General features: G+C 36.6%; 1 protein-coding gene across 1 annotated transcript; it reads right to left on the reverse strand.

The window, feature by feature from the left end:
• Nucleotides 1-22: 22 nt before the first annotated feature.
• On the reverse strand, nucleotides 23-18,269 carry GEN1 (GEN1 Holliday junction 5' flap endonuclease). The gene is made up of 14 exons (XM_057374301.1): nucleotides 18,205-18,269; nucleotides 15,156-15,353; nucleotides 14,086-14,272; nucleotides 12,531-12,707; nucleotides 10,728-10,838; nucleotides 8,756-8,829; nucleotides 8,111-8,202; nucleotides 7,308-7,458; nucleotides 7,154-7,190; nucleotides 6,971-7,051; nucleotides 6,031-6,161; nucleotides 4,849-4,910; nucleotides 4,144-4,287; nucleotides 23-3,917 (listed from the first exon to the last, which is right to left on the reverse strand). Exons 2-14 carry the CDS (start codon nucleotides 15,314-15,316, stop codon nucleotides 2,509-2,511), a joined length of 2,817 nt encoding a protein of 938 aa, XP_057230284.1. The 5' UTR covers nucleotides 15,317-15,353; nucleotides 18,205-18,269; the 3' UTR covers nucleotides 23-2,508.
• Nucleotides 18,270-18,282: the final 13 nt, after the last annotated feature.

The following is an 18,282-nucleotide window of genomic DNA, read 5'->3' on the forward strand; positions in this document are numbered from 1 at the left end:
AAAATCTATTCAGCCTCATGAGGTTGATGCATCCATTGATTTATTTTTACAGACAGTTAAACATAATCCTGTAGAAATATTCCCTGCAGAAAAAAGTTAYGTTACACCCCCTGAATTTATTTAAACATCATTCTCACAAGTGTGAGAGGTTGCAGAGCAGTCAGCACAGTAGAAAGCTCCAAAGAAAAATCATCCCTAATCTTCASAATGAGTAAATTACATAAAGATGAGAAACCAAAACACTTTAAAATCTGTAATTACCCTTCAGTAATGAATCACAAGTTTAATTCTAGCAACAGTCAACCCCAATAATAAATGTTTTTATTTGCTGCAGTGAGCAGCTACAGCCTAAATAAAAGGGAGCATCCTACACAGTTGTTTTTTCACATCTATTGCTGCTTCTAAAGTAGTGGCAGAAAAATGGCACAAAAAGTAGATGCATTACATATGAAAAAATTAKAAAATTTTCTGCTTTTCATGCTTGAACTGTTCTTGCGAAACCAAATTAGTAGGAAAAATCAGCAACACAATATTTTTTTCCTCTGCAGTTCTYACCTCATTTCTGACTTTCATCATCCACAAAATATGAACTTGTCATAATTCTGACACAGTATTTTCATTTCCTCATCCAATAAGGCAGTCATTCCCAGCAGATTTGGAAAACAAAGAAAATTGCCTCCAAAAACCACTCTGRTGCCCCAATTCTACAGAAAGCTCTAAACCACAGAAATTCACACATTGTGGGTGAAATGGAATGATCCCCCCAAGAGGACATTCYCATACCCTGGGAGGGAACAGTAGAAAGTTTATTTGCATGATGTTGGCATTTTTATTAATGAAAATTTAAACACTTGATTTCAACTTTCAGTATTCATAATCATCAGCAAGGGGAAAAAAAAATTCATACATAACCAAGAACAATGGTTTTYCACAAAAAACTCCATTSAGATCTCTCCATTACTGACCACTCCATAAGGATTGGTTCCCTGCCCATGGAATGGGGGTTGRAGMTAGATGATTTTAAGGTCCCTYCCAACCCCAGCATTCTGTCATGCTATGAATCTCTCCATTTGCAGTCCCCAGGTGACACCTACTCTCCTTGACAATACTATTCTTCCAGCTACCCTCTCACATCAGCTCGGTGCTTAAGAGTCTTCAGAAGACAAAGATCATCTTCAAAACTGAAAGTAAGTTTCCAATATTTTTGATGCTTTTCTCATTTCTAGAATACATTTCTCATTTGGAAAAATCAAATATAAATAAAAATTTTCTATCTGCCCACAGAGTAAACTAAGAAACTATCATTTTGGCTAATTACAGACTATTATCTACAGGCTACCTATGTSTTCCTTAAATACATCTAGAATTTAGCCTCTGAACTTGGTCCTTGGCCATTATGAAGAACTGACATTTTCACTAAGGCATAGATATCCTCAATTTCTATTGTTAACAATATATCTTGGCAAGAGTCACCTTCCTTTTGGCTGCTGCACAGCAAAAGTTACAAACACTTAAATACAGACAAGGAGGCATTCCTTCAACAGGTAACTGTTGAAGATTGGTGTATGAACAGAGATTGCTCCTATAATAAAGTAGGAAGAGCACCTTCCAAACTGTAATTTTGTACTCAAGTTTCCCCTTTAAAAAAMCCCCATGTACACAATATTATTCAAAGAATCTGCCACATCATAATTAGATTTTCTGTAACTTTCACTCTATTATGAACTGAAGTGAAYGTTAGATAGGATTTCAACCTTCTTTAAGAAAAAATGCTCTAAACTTTAAGTGCTTAATTAAAACAGTCATCAAATTTTCTTAACTAATAGATATGACAGCTACAAAACCAGAGTATCCTTACATGGCTTATTCCACTTTTTGGAAGATGTACATACCTAAAGAATAGCTTMTTACGGGGCATGATAGATATAAATTCAGCTACCCTGCAAGGTATATCTGCTGTGGGTCTCTATCTGGTCCTTCAGAGATCGTCAACACAACCAGAAAACACAGGATGTCAAATTCCATTTCAAAACTTGCAAAATTAAGTCAATGGAGCAGAATGGAGAATTTCAGTTTCAAAATGCTGCATTACTTTTTCTCATTAAGAGTATCCAACAGCACTGCAGGCACTATTTTAGTAAGCCYGTTTTTATAAGCAAGACTAATAGCTGTACACAAAATCCTCACAATTGTTTGGGAATAAAAACCTTTTTCTTAGACAGATCTCCTTCATCCTTGCATATGGTATCCTGATGCTTATGTATCAAGTTCAGGATGTAAACACACCCAGAATCACTGGTACTTGCCTACAATCAATTATTTGGTACTTCTGTTAACATTTTAGTTTCAAACTTCAGCTCCAGTGAYAGTATTTCCTATTCACCAAAACTGCGTCCATATAGAAATGACAGAGTGTGCTGCAGAAATTTTGAGAAAGAAATCTTCAACTGTCAATTAAATGACAGTTAACTGATAATGAATTGTTATCATAATCTATTTTACAGAGAACTAATTGCTTTTGATTCTTCCTTTAAGTCTTTCAGACAGGGGAAGGGGACTGTCTGCCCATGCATAAGCCAGAACAGTGCTTTTGTCTTGCTGTGTGGGATCAGAACCCAGTCTCTCAACTGGTTGCTCTGGACTTTGGGAACAATTAATTGCCTCTGCAGAAGATGGTTTCAGAGATACTTGCACTGAGAAACTATTAACAGCTTTCTTTAAATTGGTCGTTGTATCTTTCCCTTTCATTGTAAGGGCTGAGTCACTGTTTGTCCTTTTGCTGGTAACAACAGTACTCCTTTTCTTTGTAAAAGATTTTTTAAACTGGGCAGGGTTCAGTTGTCTTTTCCACTGCTCATGAACCAGCATTTTATCCAAGTGTCCATCATCACTGTCTTCGCTAGAAGAGCATTTGTTCTGACACACACTCTTTTTAGAAGAAGCTTTCCATGCAGTTTCAATGGAAGCTTCTTTAAYGTGACAGCCAGTTGCATCTGCTGGTTTTTGAGATGCCGGATGTATTTCATACCCAGGATGAAGTGTCTCTGTTGTTTGCCCACTGAAGGCTAGAGATGTTGAACCATTTATATAAGGGTCTTTTTGCATCATTTCAGCCAGGATGTCAGCTTTTTTGTTCTCATCTTGATAGRTATGTACTCTGGATTCACTTGCAGATTTTTTTGATAGAACGTTTTTACTTTCCTGCACAGGTTTACCTAACTGACATGAGGAAGAGACATGATTTCTATGAGGATTCAATGGTTCTTTTGTTTGTTTAAAACATTTCAAAGACTCCACTTGCATTACATCTTCAGACAAAGGCTGTGATGAAATGGGAACTTTTTGAAGTATTCGCTCGCTTAATGACCACTTATGAAGTTGTCCCATAGCATCACTTGAAACCAAATCATCTTCACTATCAGAATGTGTATCAGACTGAGTAACATCAGAATATTCTGAGCTATTTCTTACTGGTTTGTGACCCAGTGGATGTGAGTGTTTTATGCAGGCAGTTAAGTGAGCTGCTGGATCATGGTCATCACCTCCACAGGCTGGTGAAGAGCTGAAGGAGGCTCCYTTCCCATCAGCACTGCCCAGTTGCAGATCAGCTGGTACAGAAGAAGAGGATGATATCCCTGAATACTCAGTGCATTGTGAGGGCAGGGATGAGTCAGCAAGAGCAGCTGCTGATGCTGGCATATGAACTGTTGTTACACAGGAAGCTGCAGCTAATGCTGCATCTTTTGATCCAGTACTTCTCTGCTGTGTCTGATCTTCTGGGGGAGCTTTTGTATCTGATGTGGAGTGTTGCACAGAAAGAACTCTGTATGTAGGCTTTAAATTAATTTGAGACARGAGATTGGTAACTTCATCATAAGCATTTGGTAATTCCTTTCCTTCTGGTTTGTCTTTCCTTTCTGAAAAAAAGTAATAAAAAGTGCACTTCAAATAGCATATAAATCACAGTTCAGATTTCTTAGTGCTAAAGTATAAAATAGTAAGATCAAAGCAACAGTACCTGCAAGGAATCATGACCTCATCTTGTTTTGACATGATATCGTTCAAGAGTGGGAGAGATGCTTTTTGCTTTTTTACATTCTGGCAAGACCCATAAAGTCGTAAGAAATAAGCTTCTGGACTTACTTTTCTGTTTCTTCTGAAGAACTTCTGACTTTTCGATTTGATAGAGGGCAACAATATCAGGATAAGCAGCCTGAAATAAAGACTCTTCTTCTACTGTAGCTACAAACAACTCCACAGGCTCATCTTCTGGATCAACATAATGTTCTGAAAAAATAATGTATGTGCTTTAGACATGGATATATATATATATATATGTCAAAACAGAGAATGAAAACCCAAACAGCAAAGATTTGAGTACAAAGAAGGTATGTAAAGTCAATAGTATGATATTTGAGATTTACCTACTAATGAAGTCTTTTTCTTCTGCCAGTCTCCTGTCACAAATAGACACACTACAGGGAGGAGTCTGACAGCACAGAAAATTTTCTAGCTAGTAAATAGTCACAGCTTTAGGTACATAGTGAAATATAAGGTATGAAATACCCAGTTCATGTCTTATTTACATGTACAAGAAAAAGTAGTTGAAAACTGAGTCCCTTGCCTTCTAGGTTTGGTTTTTTTTTTTTTTCTCTTTAAAGCATTATTTTTACTTTCAGGGTGTTTGAAATTTGATGCACATTTTCTGTTGTTTCCACATAATAGTTWTCAATCTCACCCACATTTCATTGCCTCAGAGTGTTGCCAAACTTTTGCCTCTTTAAAGCTTGTTTTTGTCTTTTTCTATGAACTGTTTTGTTACATAATGTATATGGAAATGAGACCCACCTGGTTTTTGCCATTCAATTTCAAAACAAGGAATTCCATTTTTAACACGTGTCTTAACAATCCTGTAAGAAGAGAAAGTCCATTAAATCACTTAAATTTAGATTAAAATTAAAAAATATTTCAATATTCTAACTTGGAATGATTCAGAGAAAAAAATATTCTCGTAAAATTGAAATTACTACACCTTTTAAAAAATATAGACTACTCTGTACAGCAAAATTTGGAGATAGATTTGAGCACCAAAACATTTTTATTTCTTTTGACACTCAGAAGAGTATTTACACAAAATAAAAAAAGCTTTTCTGTAACAAACACACATAATGCAGACTCCTACAAACATCATTTGGTATCTTCAGCTGACCTGCCTGAAAGGGGCAGTTTCTTCTCCCAAGTGACAAGATAAAGGAAATATCAAGATATATCAGGGGAAGATCAGAATGGATATTAGGAAAAAATTCTTCAAGAAAAGGGTTGTCAAGCATGGGAACAAACTGCCCAGGAAAGTGGTTGAGCAACCATCCCTGGGAGATATTTTATTTAAAAGATGTGTAGATGTGGCACTGGAGTGACATGGTTTAGTGGTGGATTTGTCAGTGTCAGGTTAATGGTTGGACCTCTCCAACTAAATGATTCTATCATTTGAAGATACTAATGCCAGAGAAGGCTGTTGTATTTTTCTGAATGACCAGATAGGGTCATTTATATCTTTTGCATGAGAACATGAGGGGAGAACTTCAATTGTGCAGAGATAATCAGTCACTATGAGATTTTTTAAAAAAACATTATTTACACCACAGTTTAGTAGGTTCCTAAATGTGAAGAGTAGGATCATGCTGATCCTGATGAAACCTTATTGCATTTTTAAACACTTGTTAACAAAAGAAATCCTTGAGAGCATGCACTGCTTTCTGTCTCTTAAACTCTTGACACACTAGAAAGTGTTATAAACAGAGAATGTCAATCCATTCATCAAAGAGTGAAAAGAAACTTTTATGTATTACTTTGTGCAGCAGTAAAAGAAATAGTGCACTGATCTACTTTTTTGACTCTTCAAAACAAGCACAAAGCTTGAAACAAAGATGGAAGAAAACTATTTCCTTTTTTTTATGTAAAAACCCTGTGCTTCTGTCTGTCAGCAGAAAAAAGTAAACATATTAAGTTCAAGAAATCAAATTACCTTACCTTATTGCCTGCAGTTGTTTTGAGTCAATGTATCCAGATTTTCTCTGGATCATATCATAACGTGTCAAAAGTGCTAGAAGTTTCTTACAAGCRTAATGTTTGGGCCATTCCATCTTCTCTGAAGCAAATATCTGTTTGTATTAAAAAAAAATCCAAACTTTAGAACTTTCTTTATTCTGTTAGATATCAYGCTTGGATAGTTATGTAGTTGGGAYACYGGACWAAATACTTAAAATATCTAGAGTGCTTTTATACATCAGTGTAAYGCCCAACAACATCTCACTGCCAAGGCAGGGAACAGTCATCCCTACCAGGGGACATTCATCAGCTGTCAGTGACAAGCTGAGGGAACAACTGCGGTGGCAGCAGACCATTGTTAAACACATTGTCAGATTCAGATCAGCTCTGCAAGGAGCTGTGAAAGTTACAGATTTCATATGTGAGAGAATGAACATGGATTCTCATTAAAGTCACATCGTTTAATTGTGGTCTACTGTACTGTCCACAATTCTTACAATGTCGTCATCAATCCCCAAAAATAAAACATTGTAAGAGATGTGTTTTTGCCAATAAAACACAAGTAAAGAGCCTTCCTAGAAAACAATGCTAATGTGCATATACCAACACCCTCACTCCCATCTAGTAATACTGGACAATGAAAAACAAAGCACTGACAAGTGAGGTTTCTCTTTCTTCCACTTTTCTATATACCTATTTACAGCAACTGATTTTTTTCCAAAGTCTTCAATTCTCAGCTTTCTAAAGTGAAGTATATCAAGATGGTGTAGCAAGATTCTTTAATTCTTATTTCCAGTAAAATTCCCAATGAAGATCACAATTACCACTTGTAATCATAATTACCAATTATTATTAAGGAAGATGCCTTCCTTAGTAATAAATAAAAGACTACAAAGCTGAATGTCTATATTTTGTAATGTACCTGAAAGGACAATAAATTTGGCCTTCGACATTCCTTTAGGTTGATCAATTTATTCTTGTTTACAAGAAACTCTTGGATAACCTTGAGTTAAAACATAAAAAAAGATAGTTTAAGAGAGAGCAGAAAATTGAMATTTCAACTAATTGATTAAATGAATTTATAATAAGTAGGCTTGCTTGTTACCTCGGAGAATGGAAARCCCTCACAGCTCTTGGCTTTTCTGCAGGTAAAACAAATGTATTAGGAACTGAGGACAAATGTGAAAAATGCAGAATCTAAATGCTCATCCTGCACATGAATGCAGGGAGAAGCAGTTAAATTTTCAGGCCATTCCTACTTTCTGATACTGTCCTCCACTGCGTTTGCTTGTTTCACTCGCTCCAACTGATGCCATGCACAAGGGCAGCAGTGTTTGGGATCACTGGGTTTGCAGCATCTCATGCTTTCACAGAATTTGCATCCACTCTGCTCATGTTCCTTGTAAGACCCTACAGCAGCAGACACACAAAGAGAGAAGGGTTTTCCAGAATCTATAAAGCTAATATTACAAATACAAAGCTCAGAACATGTATGAATCTGATGTAAGGAGATCGGAGTGCATTACCTGCATTTATAGATGTACAGTAAAAACTGACAAATACATGCAAGCTTCCATTTTTTTGAAGACTTTTTGAAGACTTTTTTTGAAGATGATACCAAAATAAGGGTCCTTGTGTTTTCAAGAAAACACTGCAGCAAACCCCATCAATGCTAATAAGATTCAGTCTTCTTGATGCAGCACCCATTCAGGCAACTAAAGAAGTAGTTGCTGGGCAGTACAGAGAATAACATACTATCTTTACTAATCTTAAAAGGGCAAATATCTGGGATCTCACAACTGCATTGTGACAACATCCCATCTGCTGTCAACTAGTTTTACATTTGAAGAAAAGTAGTCTCAAGCCTTGAAAGTGCTGGTATAAGGTCACATATACACAATATTGAATACATGAAGATGGTCCAGAAGCTGAAAAGCATTTTTAATGCTAGTAGTAAAAAAACCCATAACCCAATCAAACAAACAAAAACCATCACCCCTCATCCCATAATAAAAAGCAATCAACTGAGCTAAAAATACAATTCAAAACTTTTCACACTGACCTGGATGATGGCACTCTGAACAGTGAATTACTCTTTTAACAACCAAAGGTGGATTATCATCATACTGAAATTGTTCTTTCCATTGCTCAAACCTAAAAGGATGATGTTAAAAGGATCAAGAAATATTTTTAGCTTTCACACTTCAAACACTGAAAAATATTCTCTTTATATTTCTCAAGCATCTATCCAAGAAGCAGTTTTCCAACCTACAAAACAGGGTTCTTCTGTCGTACATCATGTTGGATTTCTAGTATTGACATACACATTACGATAATCAATATAGAAAGCACTCAGTATCTCAAATCCTCATCCACAATCCAATTAAAAATCATCACGTCTCTCATCAGTCTCTCAATCCTCATCCACAATCCAATTAAAAATCAGAAAGCCTCTCATCAGTCTCTACAACTTTGACTCCAATATATCAATATACACCTGCTAGATCAAGAGCTAGGAGCCACCTAATGTTTAAAACAATTAAGAAACTTGCCTAGGAAATCACACAATTCCTTTAGCAAACACAAGGTAAAGAATATGGTAATATCCTCCCTAAATTAAAGTATTACAAATATTGTCTTGGAGCGGAAGTAGATACTATTAAGTCTTTGAATAAAATCAAAGCACTTATGTAAATTTCCATGTTACCTCTGCAGTAAGTTTTGACCTCGCAGAGTCTCAATTAACTTTAAAGCTTGTTCTTTCCCAACTCCTGGAACTCCCTACAGAGAAATATGAAACATTACTTAATTACAAACAAAATATTCATATTCTCACAAAAACCACCTTTAAAATATTATGTAGAGAAATGATATATAGTGATTCCAGATGTTGAGAATAAATTGAGAAAAATATTTTTGACCAAGATCTAAGGGCCAATAAGGTGACAGATTAGAACTGTACTTCCAGTGTAACACATTGTTTTTATGCCCAATAGCACCTCAAATAAAACAAGGCAAAGGAAAAAGGAGAAAGCTATAACAAACTARAATAATGTAGATTCAGAATAGAGAAGTTACAATGAARTGGTGAAACACTGGCACAGGTTGCCCAGAGAAGTGATAGATGCTCCATTCTGGAAACATTCAGGTTGGATGGGCTCTGAGTGACCTGGTCTAACTGAAGACATTCCTCACTGCCATGGGGCTGGACTAAGTGAACTTCATAGGTCCCTTCTGACCCAAACTATTGTATCAGTCTATGMTTTAAAACACCAATATTGTTTTTCAGTTCTTCTTTCCGTCTGTACTCTATTTTGCCAATAATCAGTACAGCCAAATATAAGTGTATTGAGTGTACTTTCTGCAGCATCATTACAAATAAATCTGTATTTGTTCAGCTGTAATGACAGAACTGAATACATGCAACCATACAAAATAAATGTACATTCTAAAGGAAGTCCTCCTTGGACTACAGCCAGACATTCAAGTAGAGTCAGATATTCAGCTTCTGCAAGGAAAGCATTATTTTGATGTATTTGCAACACAATAGTGCAATTATAGCACAGTGTTCTCATTTACCTGTTCAGCTCATCCCCATTCCTACCTTTCATTACACGTTTCTGTCTTCATCCACTTTGCTGAGCTGCAATAACTCAAAAAAACCTATTGGACATCACATAATTGTGACACTTTAGGGCTRTGTAAGAACCTGGCACTCCAGGCGCTGCTTTGGTACAATAACCACTGATTATCTAGCATTTTTTTTACTCCCTCTCTTCACAAATAGTAACAAACATAGATTCCTAYAAAGGAAACAAAATTTTTAAGAAACCAAAACAAAACCCAAACCAAAAATAATGAAAGGTTTGTGTTTTTCCAGCAGTATCAGTTGTTTAAAGGACAGTTTTATCAAATTGGGACACAATTATTTAAGAATAACTAGATAGTCACTGTGAGCCTGAATGGGAGCAACTATTTCTGGAAGTCATTACATAATGAACTGGAAATCAAGTTTCATCCCACTTCTTTTCCCTTTCAAATAGCCATTACAACAGCTTCTGTTCAAAGTCTCAAGAATTCAAGAGATTACAATAAAGAAAAAAAGTAAAAAGTGAAATAGTAATGAGAGAAATTTCTCTTAATTAATTAGGTAAACTTTCAAATAGATCACTTCTAGTTCTTCATAAATTATGYCTTTATGAACAATGGAACAGGAATACATCCAAACTGCATCCAGAACTGCYTTTACTAATAACTACAGTTCAAAACCTTCACTACTAAATCTTCCAAACATCACAGACAAAGCCTTTTTTCTTCCTTTCCCACATCTACTCTGCCAGGGATACATTTGTGTATGACTTCTTACAAAGCATCCTCACAAACAACAGAGTTCTGACACCTTGGCTTAATGTAATCAGCATCTAAACTTTTACCTTCACCTCCATTATAGAAAAGGCTYGGAACAAAACAAAATAGTCTACAACTGACGTTAATAAACCCTCTGGATTATCTTTAGCCTTTCACAAGCAGAATTTACAKCGACTTACTATGCATCTTCTACTGGATCTCAGTAATAATGCATTGCAATATGGCTTTGCCAGCATGCACATCTCCCTTGATACACTTAATTGTTTTTCAAGACAGTATAAGCACCCAATAAAAAAAATTATATTGCTTACTTTTGGAAGATAATCACAGCCCAGAAGAACTGCTAGCCCAATCAAAGACTCTCTGTCACAACCAAGTTTCTCCTTAATAGAGGACATTGTGTAGCAGTCAAGATGTGGATCCTGCATGAGAAATTTATGGCATATTATTTCTGTGTCTTGGGTTGATTTTATGATAACACTCTATTCCTATATTCCATCTGCTTGTATGCCCAAAAGGTGCCTGTGCCTTTATATCTGACCCAGAAGAAGGGGCAGGGGCGGCTGGGAAGGCAGAGCAGGCAGTTCAAAGCCGGGGCTGCTGCGGGCTTTTAGATGTCAGCTTGGAGCTGCAAGAGTTCTGCTCGCTGCATGCAGGGAATTACATTGTTGCTGCTGAACTAGCTTGGGTTTGTTAGCTTGGGCAAACAGCTCTCCCTGGACCGCCACCCCTTCTGCTACTCCTGTGATTTTTTGGAGCGGATCGGYGGGGCTGAGGTCCGAGAACCAGGAGGCAAGTGCTGACCAGCCGGGCGCTGGCAGGCAAAAGCAGTGGGTGCCGCTCCATCTCGTCCCAGACTCCAGAGAAGCCAAGCCAGCCAGAGAAAAGCCCACTGAGCCCTCTGTTTCATCCAGAGGACTACCATCAGGTTTTCCACTGTTGCCCGAGTGGACTTTTTCTTTTGTTTCTTTTTACCCTAGGACAAAAGCCATGCCATCTTTCTCTGCACCACGTGCCGAGCGGCTGTGGGGTGAGGGGGTGGCAGGCATTCCTGAGTTTTAAATATCCAACAGTTACTCAGTGTCCTGTGGGCATCTTGTTTTGTTAATAAACTATTTTTCTTTTCACATTCACCCAAACTCCTGTTTCACGTTGGTGGGAAAAAATTATCAAAATTTTCACTTCAGAGGAAACATTTATCTGGTAACRTATCTCTCTGAAAACATCGTCTCAAACCGAGACAGACTGACTGACATACACTCACAAATTATTTTTTATGCTGACTTACATATATAACTAAGTACACCTGAAAGGTTGAGCTTGCCTGTGTTGTTGGCAACAAATGACAAGGAAGCTGAATGAAATAAYGAGGTCAAGGAAGAACTCAAACACGGTGTCACCAAAGCAAATAACCTTCCATCAACTTCAAATATTTTTAAAAGAATTGTTTGCAGTGCACTTCTTTTGTTCTACTGATTTTCTCATATCACCAAAGTATTTTCTCAACAAGTCTTTCACATAAACATCATAAATTACAGAAATTTGGGGTAGCCTTTCACCAGTTTTGGAAAATTGTATTCTTAACAAAAGAACACTTCAATTCAAGACCATAAATTATTTGGGTTTTTGAATGATCACAACAATTGAGTATGATACAGATGTATAATCCCTACCCTATTCATGCTAAATTGGAACTAACAGCATTAATCACAAGTATATTCATAATAAAATGAACCTGTAAGATAAAGTATGTGAACACTTAATAGACCCAAGATAAAAAAAGGGTAAAATTGATGGGAAGCAATTACTTCACTCAACTTCTCCATTATAAGTGAGGAAACAGGAAGAAAGTTTGCTTTTTTAGCTTTATATGAGACATCACAGGTTACTACAAACATAGGCAATATTACCCAATTCTCAGGTTTTTTTCTCTCACAGCCAATACAAGAATTACTAGTGAATTAAATAAAATGTTCCTGTCTTACAGATACTATTTTAAACAAACCAACTACTACAAAGTAAGTAGAATAACACTTAAGTATTTTTTCCAAGTCCCTTCTTTCYATTTACATTTTTGTCTATAGAGAGGCTGGGAACAGGGTGAGGTACATTACCTTAGCATTCATGGCAAAGTTCCTATAAACTGTTTGAGCTCCATACAAGAAAACATCTCCATCATTGGTAATGCAGCCATCAACATATCCTTTTGCATTTAGGTAGGCACACATTGCCTCGGCTTCTCCAGCTGCTTGAACCCAAGGGACACCTAAACAGTCCAGCAGTTCAAGGCACTGAAAGAAGGAACACAAAAGAAAAGGGATTGAATGTTGAGCTATTAAATTCACTAATTAGCATGCATTTTCTCTATATAGACATAAGTGCACATAAAAACTGTTACTGTTGCACTGCCTATATATCAATGAAAGCACTACTTTAGCAAAAACAGTTTCCTGTAACAGTGAAAAGTAAAKATCCACAGAAAGCTAAGTATTAATTACAGAATTTAAAACACAGTATGATTAATGGCCACTCCTTCATAAAGACCTTTACACTTTAAAAAGATATTTAGGATTTTTCAAAAGAAGAGTAACAAAGGAGTATTTATCTCTGTGAAGCAATGGTGTTTATTCAAGCACTAATGCTGAGCTGGCACAGACATCTTCCAACAGGTGCCAAACTCCCCGAGAATATCAAACACAAAAGTACAATGCTGTCATTCTACRAAGACTGGACCACTGCATAAGACACACTGACGTGTACTCCCAAATTTCAGAGAAAATAATTTATTTTATAATTAAAGAATAAAACATGAATTTGTATGTACAATCTAGCAAAGCTGTGACTGTCCATAAATTCTATTGAATAAAGTTTTGAATAGACAAAAATGGCTAATGGGGGTGGGAGGATACAAAGGAGTATGGATACCAAAAGATCTGGTAATATCTAAAAGAACAACAATGTTAAATTTTGTAATAAATGCTCARTTGTGGTTGTCACTCACTACAACAACACATGCACAGGAACATAACAAATGAGAAAATTATTCTGACATTATATTTCTTCCACAACAGTTAAGAGATGCTGTGAGGCCTGACTTCAAAGGTGCCCATTCCTTCAAACCTCAAAATATTGTTTACATTTGTTGTGTAGAAAATTGTGAGAGGCTGAAATATTAGGGGTTAATGAATGAACCAAATGGCCATTTGCAAAAGCAGGAGGTGCTTTGCTGAGGCCAGGTTTGCACCTCACAGCAGAAAAGCAGGAGAGTTTTTGGGTGTGTGGTGGTGAAACCTCTGATCCATTTAAGACAGAAGGGGTGCACACTCACCATGGGAAGAGACCATGAAAAACCAGCCTTTGTTTAGAAACAAGCTGGGCTCTGAGCTGGGCGAGGCTGATAATAAACAGGTACTGTGAGGTGGGAATAATTCTTTTTATTTTGCCAATTTCCTCCCTACACAACTGCCTCAGGTGTAAAAGATGTACACGCCAGTCATTCCAGTGTCATTCCCCATAACAGATCTAGTAACAAGAACCTCAGCTTCAGTTTCAGAACCCACCCTTCCGGGAAGGTTGTTACAAAAGCTGTTAATTATTTCAAGTTCCTGTGCTTAATTTAGTTAAGATTTCTTTCTATTCACAATACTGACACAGCCCTCAGTTACTCACCTCTTTTAACATGGCTTTAAATAAAGATCTCCCTGTTCTTGCAGCTCCAGCTTTCTTTGGAGGACCATAGCGCACTTCATTCCTCTTGCTCATGGTGTCTGCTTTCAACCTGGGGGCCTCTCCTTCCATGACAAACACTAGTTTAATTCCCATTGATGTGAAGAAAGAGAACCGAAAAAATAGGTTTCTGCAATAAATCAAAGTGTTCCGTAAGTTGTACTATTCATGAAGCCTGATTTCTTCAAATATGTTCCTTACATCCTTTATGTTTTCCTGAGTCTACCTCAGGAAAAATCCTAGCACTGTTTCCACCTCTAACGATTCTCTCGCCCCCAAGCTAAACAAACCATTGAGCTCTATGCCTGTCTTTGGTTGACATAGTCATACTATGAAATTGTATCAGCTTTACAAAATTCCCAAGAAAATACCACGCAAGGACAAGAAACATCTTTTTTTGGGTGTAAAGATGTAAGCAAACTTAAAGAGCTTAATTTAAAAAGTTCAGCATCCAAAATCTGCTTCCAAACACATATTTACATTGATTCTTAGGTATCAAATATTAACCCCAAATTTCTCAAATCTGAACATCTGAAGTGACCAAATGAGTATCATGCTGATATTTCACACCATGCTGTATTCAACAGAAATCATAGGAGTGTGTAACACCATCTCGTAACTGAATATTCTTGCACTGATAACCAATAACATGCACTGATGAAAATTTTGTATATTTTCATTTTTGTCAACATTGTCGGCAGAAAACAATGCTTTGAAGTTATAAATCCTTAGACAAGTTCATTCCTTAAGTAACTCATTTAAATTAAAAATATACATATTCTTCAAGGTTGCTCAAATGCCTGAAGAATGATTTAAAAATATTTAATTCAAYATGGGGGTCTGCTTAAAATTAACTCCAAACCCTTTACATAAGWAGCATAAGTGATAACTGAATCCAAACACCAGCCATATGAATTTCAGAGCTACATTTAGAAGTCTTTTAAATAAGTAACATATTTAAATTATACAGCTCCAAGATTTTTTGGCTCAAATAACCTACACAGGTATCATACCTGAGATGTGGCTTGGTAACTACTCCAACCATCTTTTTAACAGTCTGTGCTTCACAAACCCATAAACTTAAATCAACAGCAAGTGTTTTGCCTTTGAGACTACTCAGGTGGACAGGTTGTCTCACAGGCTCGAGGATTTGCCACAGAGCAGTCACTCCCATTGTTTTAGCTTCTTTATTGGAAGAAGGAAGATTTTAGCTGTGAAGATGAAAAAAACAGAACAGTTTCAGAATATGACATGAAGTGTAACATATTATGAATGTCAGGTTCTGAGGATAAATATATTTGCCATTATCAGTTCTACTTTTATGATTCTTGCAATCATGTCTTTTAAGTTTATTACTAAACTCCTTCTTAGGACTGAACAGTTGCATTACTAATTAGCTGACATAAACAAAAATAAACTCAGTTGAGGAAAAGAAAAATAAAGAAAAAATATTCATTTCCAAGTCTCATATGTCCCTTACATAAAAACAATCCAAGTTTTATCAAAAAGACCACAGGATTCCTGAGGCAATTAACTACTGATCTGAAGTAGGACTCACATTAAAATTTTCCATTCAAATAGACATCARTTAAAGTTACTTGAGGAATATTTACAATTACAGAATTTAAACTTTCCTTGCATTCCAACATGATAGGGTCAATACCCAGAGATCCTGGCCTGGGAAATTCAAGTTGAAGTTCAGGAAAAAAGACAGATCGTATTGAAGCAGCGGTTGTCCACAAATTTCAGATTCTTAGCATCCAGTTGGCATTAACCCAATGCTGGTGGAAGTMTCTCTGAGCCAGGAATGAACAGTGATTGGCACCGAAATTTGGGAAGAGAATTCCAAAGTAGTATTAAGAAGGCATTATTGTATTCTGGCCCTGGATTCCTGGGGAATAGCTCCGCCCAAAATACACACCTGCCTCAAGATGGTATACCTGTTTCTTAACCAGGGATAAGAACATTAATCAGAATTGTTWCATTTCTCAACAATTTGTTACTTAAGGAAGGCATAGAACCCAAACTTAATACTTCAGGCAATCACAGAGCCCTTCTGTGAGGGGCACCCTTCTGTAGCCCAACGGGATTGGGCCAACTTCACTTGTTACCAAGCTCTCAACACAACATGATGACCTCTGGAAKACCCTTCCAACAAATGTTTCGACATTCCTAACACTGTGATTGCAGAAACACAGCGGTGTGTATGTTTTTAGTGTGTCATTATTGGTATTGTGCGACTAGTAATAACCATAACACATGCTAGCTGAAAACATACACCCATTAGGTGGTGCATTTGTCTTATTTAACTTATACAGCTCCACTCTCCATGGTACCACATGGCACTCATTTTCTTYTGTTTTTATTATTCTTCTGGTTTTCAAACCTTGCCAGTTTTATACAAGGCCTCTAGCATTTACTGTCCTTTTCCCCCTCACAATACTAATTTATTCCGGCACTGTCTTATTTTACAAAGTTTGTCTCACACTTACTTATTTTCTCTCTTCTCCCCCAATATAAGAATATAAAAATCAAATAAAATCAGCAATGTTCTGTATTTGTGACACTACTGTATACTCAGATAAATTAAAATGCTCCTTTGAATAAATCAGACTAGATGACCTACCTGTGCTCAGATATCTGTTTAATACACCTGAGGAGCGAAGTCACTGCATGGTCTCTCACGTTTAACATCACTATCTGTCAGAAYAGAAAGCCTGCCTTTGGAGGGTGCCATCTTTAATTCTGTTTTAAAGCAAGTCAGCTATTCAATTTCAGGTTGTTTTAAAATCAAGTTCTCATATTAAGGTTTACTTTCATCAGAATTCACATTCTAAACCATTTCTTTAACTACTACAATCACTCAACTTCATTTAAATTGTATGCATAYGGGGTATTGCTTTTGTCGTTACACGTCAAGAAGATAAAACAAGTTAAAAATACAAATAAAGCATACAAATACATGGTATACAATTTCTTGAAGTCCAGGAAGATCAATTTCCCTTATGTACAGGGGAGGTATCCAAACCTTCCCTAAAGACAAGCACAGTAATTCAGCTTCAGTGACAGAACACGTAACAAAGAAGGGAATTGCCTTTTTGGTGTTATCATTTGCTTTCTGCCAGTCTACATCAATACAATTTCTTAAAAAGACTGTGTTAGTTTCTAAATACTGTCATGGRGTGTCACATGGTACTTAATTAATGGGAAAGACAAACATAATGCAAATACCCTCCATTTCATCAGATCACAAATAATAGAAAAACAAGTATAAAAGTTGAAAACCAAAAAGAAAAAAGGCCGACTTTTTCATTGTAATAAAATATAACTATTTGGTGACTTAAGTTTTTCATCGCACTGAATAAATATCTAAGAGTGAATTATGGAAGCCTGCAAAACCAACCAGTCTTTATATTGTAAAATATTTAAACTTGGATTCTGAGTACAAATAAGTCAAATATTCTTAATATAAAAGAACTGTCTACTCAGATTTTATTTAAGAGCTTAGTTCATCACAACCCTMGAGAGAGCAGCTTACAAAGAAGCAAGACTGAACTTATTTTCATATACTTAGAAATCACTGGAGATCATTAACAGTAAACATAATCCCCTCCATAAAACATTTTCAATGTCTCTTTAGACCAGAATGTGCTAAAGCTATAAAGCTTGTATGTTYTGTATCGTGTTTTAAGACTACATTCTGCTCCAGCAAGTTTCGTACACAGCCAGTAAAGCCAGTTACTAAAAAAAAAAACAAAACAAAACAAACAAAAAAAAAATAAAAAACAAAAAAAAAACCTACAGAAAGTATTTAATGCTGCAATTCAATCCATACAGAGACACTTTCACACATTACCAAGATAACCCGAAAAGACAGCCAAGCATGTATTTTATGTCTCATCCAGAGGCCTTTAAAAAGGCGGAAAAATACAGGGAGGAAAAGTGCAGTGGAGACGGAAAGATACGGAGACGGCGGAGGTAACAGGAAAGCCCAGACGTTTTTACCACTCTGCCCCTGTCTCTGAGCTGCTCCAGCACAGCTTTGCCCATAAACCTGCGCACCCGAAGTACAGCAGCGGCGTGCTCCAGCATTTGCAGATTCCTCCTCAAACGCCTCCGGATTTTTCCCGCTGGATGAAC

The sequence above is a fragment of the Malurus melanocephalus genome, unplaced genomic scaffold, assembly GCF_030028575.1.
Source record: "Malurus melanocephalus ecotype Western Australia unplaced genomic scaffold, MMel_1.1 scaffold_222, whole genome shotgun sequence".
In the NCBI taxonomy this organism is placed as follows: domain Eukaryota; kingdom Metazoa; phylum Chordata; class Aves; order Passeriformes; family Maluridae; genus Malurus; species Malurus melanocephalus.